Source organism: Anarrhichthys ocellatus, unplaced genomic scaffold (assembly GCF_004355925.1).
Source record: "Anarrhichthys ocellatus isolate YVR2014 unplaced genomic scaffold, GSC_Weel_1.0 scaffold4417, whole genome shotgun sequence".
In the NCBI taxonomy this organism is placed as follows: domain Eukaryota; kingdom Metazoa; phylum Chordata; class Actinopteri; order Perciformes; family Anarhichadidae; genus Anarrhichthys; species Anarrhichthys ocellatus.
Genome location: NW_022284391.1, coordinates 1,786 through 3,123, shown reverse-complemented (window position 1 = coordinate 3,123; position 1,338 = coordinate 1,786). Strand labels below are relative to the sequence as shown.

Sequence of the window (1,338 nt, the reverse complement as noted above, 5' to 3'; positions counted from 1 at the left end):
TGTGTGTGTGTGTGTGTGTGTGTGTGTGTGTGTGTGTGTGTGTGTGTTTTACCAGGTATTCTATCCAACTCTAAACGTCAACGGGAAGCTTTTTGTTGCAATTGACCAGAACGGGGTTTCCCCACCTTCGCTGCAGGGGCAGCTGCCTGCCTGCACCATGGAGAAGGTCAAGGAGGAGAGTGTGAGTACCGTGTGTGTGTGTGTGTGTGTGTGGGTGTGTGTGTGTGTGTGTGGAAACAGTGATGGAGTCCGCAGCCGTTCAACACTCAGACATCTGAATTATGAATCAGTGCTTTGCGTAACTCCACTCTGATATCATGTGCTAAAGACACACACACACACACACACACACACACACACACACACATACACATATCTACCATCTCAGATAACAATTCCCCCCACCCCCCCACCCCCCACACACACACACACGCTCATGTCAGAGCACACATCGTGTCACTGCTATGGCATCAGGGGAAAAAGACACACATACCAGCTCAGGCACGTTATGAGTTTCCTTTATGCACACACACACACACACACACACACACACACACACACATTGCACGTATACATTTCTATTTCACAAGTTCCAGGTTCTTCGAAGTCACCTGATTATTTTAATTACAAGTTATTACAGATTAATTTAAGACCACATGACATCTGTTTGGTTCCATCCAATGAGTACAAGGCCAGAGGGGCCCAAGGTGTCAGGGGCCCCTCTGGCCTTCAGCTACAAAATGTCCCTCAGAGAGACACTTACACACCAGGAAGAGACTCACTATGAACACAAAGAAACACACAAGAAGACTACGAAGAGAAGCAGGACAACTACCAAGAGACAGAAAGAGACACAAAATGACTACGAAGAGACCCACAATGACTACAAAAGACTGAAACGACAAAGACACACAAAATAATGACAAAGACACTAAAATAACCCCAAAGAGACACAAAAAGACTAAAAAGAAATCTAAAATGATGGCATAGAGACAGTAAAAGAAGTACAAAAGAGAATAGAGAACTATAAAGTCTGTATTCTGCTCTATATGAGAGGTGGTTGGAGCCCATTGTCTTCCACTGTATTTGCTCTCCAGCAGCTCTCAGACAGTTAGAGTACAGTTCAGTTTAAGAAGTCTTGGTTTCATCTCATGAAACCGTAGCTGAAGGCTCCGTGTCACCGGGGATTACATTTATTTTAATACTTGTTCACAGTCTTCTCCCCATCAGGCAGGAGGTTAGAGTATCAGGAGGACAAACACAGCAGCTGCACGCCTGGAGGTGTTCTTCACCTCCACCTACTGGACCCGATACCACTGTTATATAAGAGAAGAAGAA

General features: G+C 45.1%; 1 protein-coding gene across 1 annotated transcript in view; it reads left to right on the top strand.

Moving 5' to 3' along the window:
- Nucleotides 1–668, top strand: part of LOC116379483 (sodium channel protein type 5 subunit alpha-like) — a 1,984-nt gene extending 1,316 nt beyond the window's left edge. Inside the window, exon 4 of the mRNA XM_031841439.1 lies at nt 56–668. Coding sequence (XP_031697299.1) covers nt 56–313 — 258 coding nt within the window. The 3' untranslated portion in view covers nt 314–668. The remainder of the gene's footprint in view (nt 1–55) is intronic.
- Nucleotides 669–1,338: the final 670 nt, after the last annotated feature.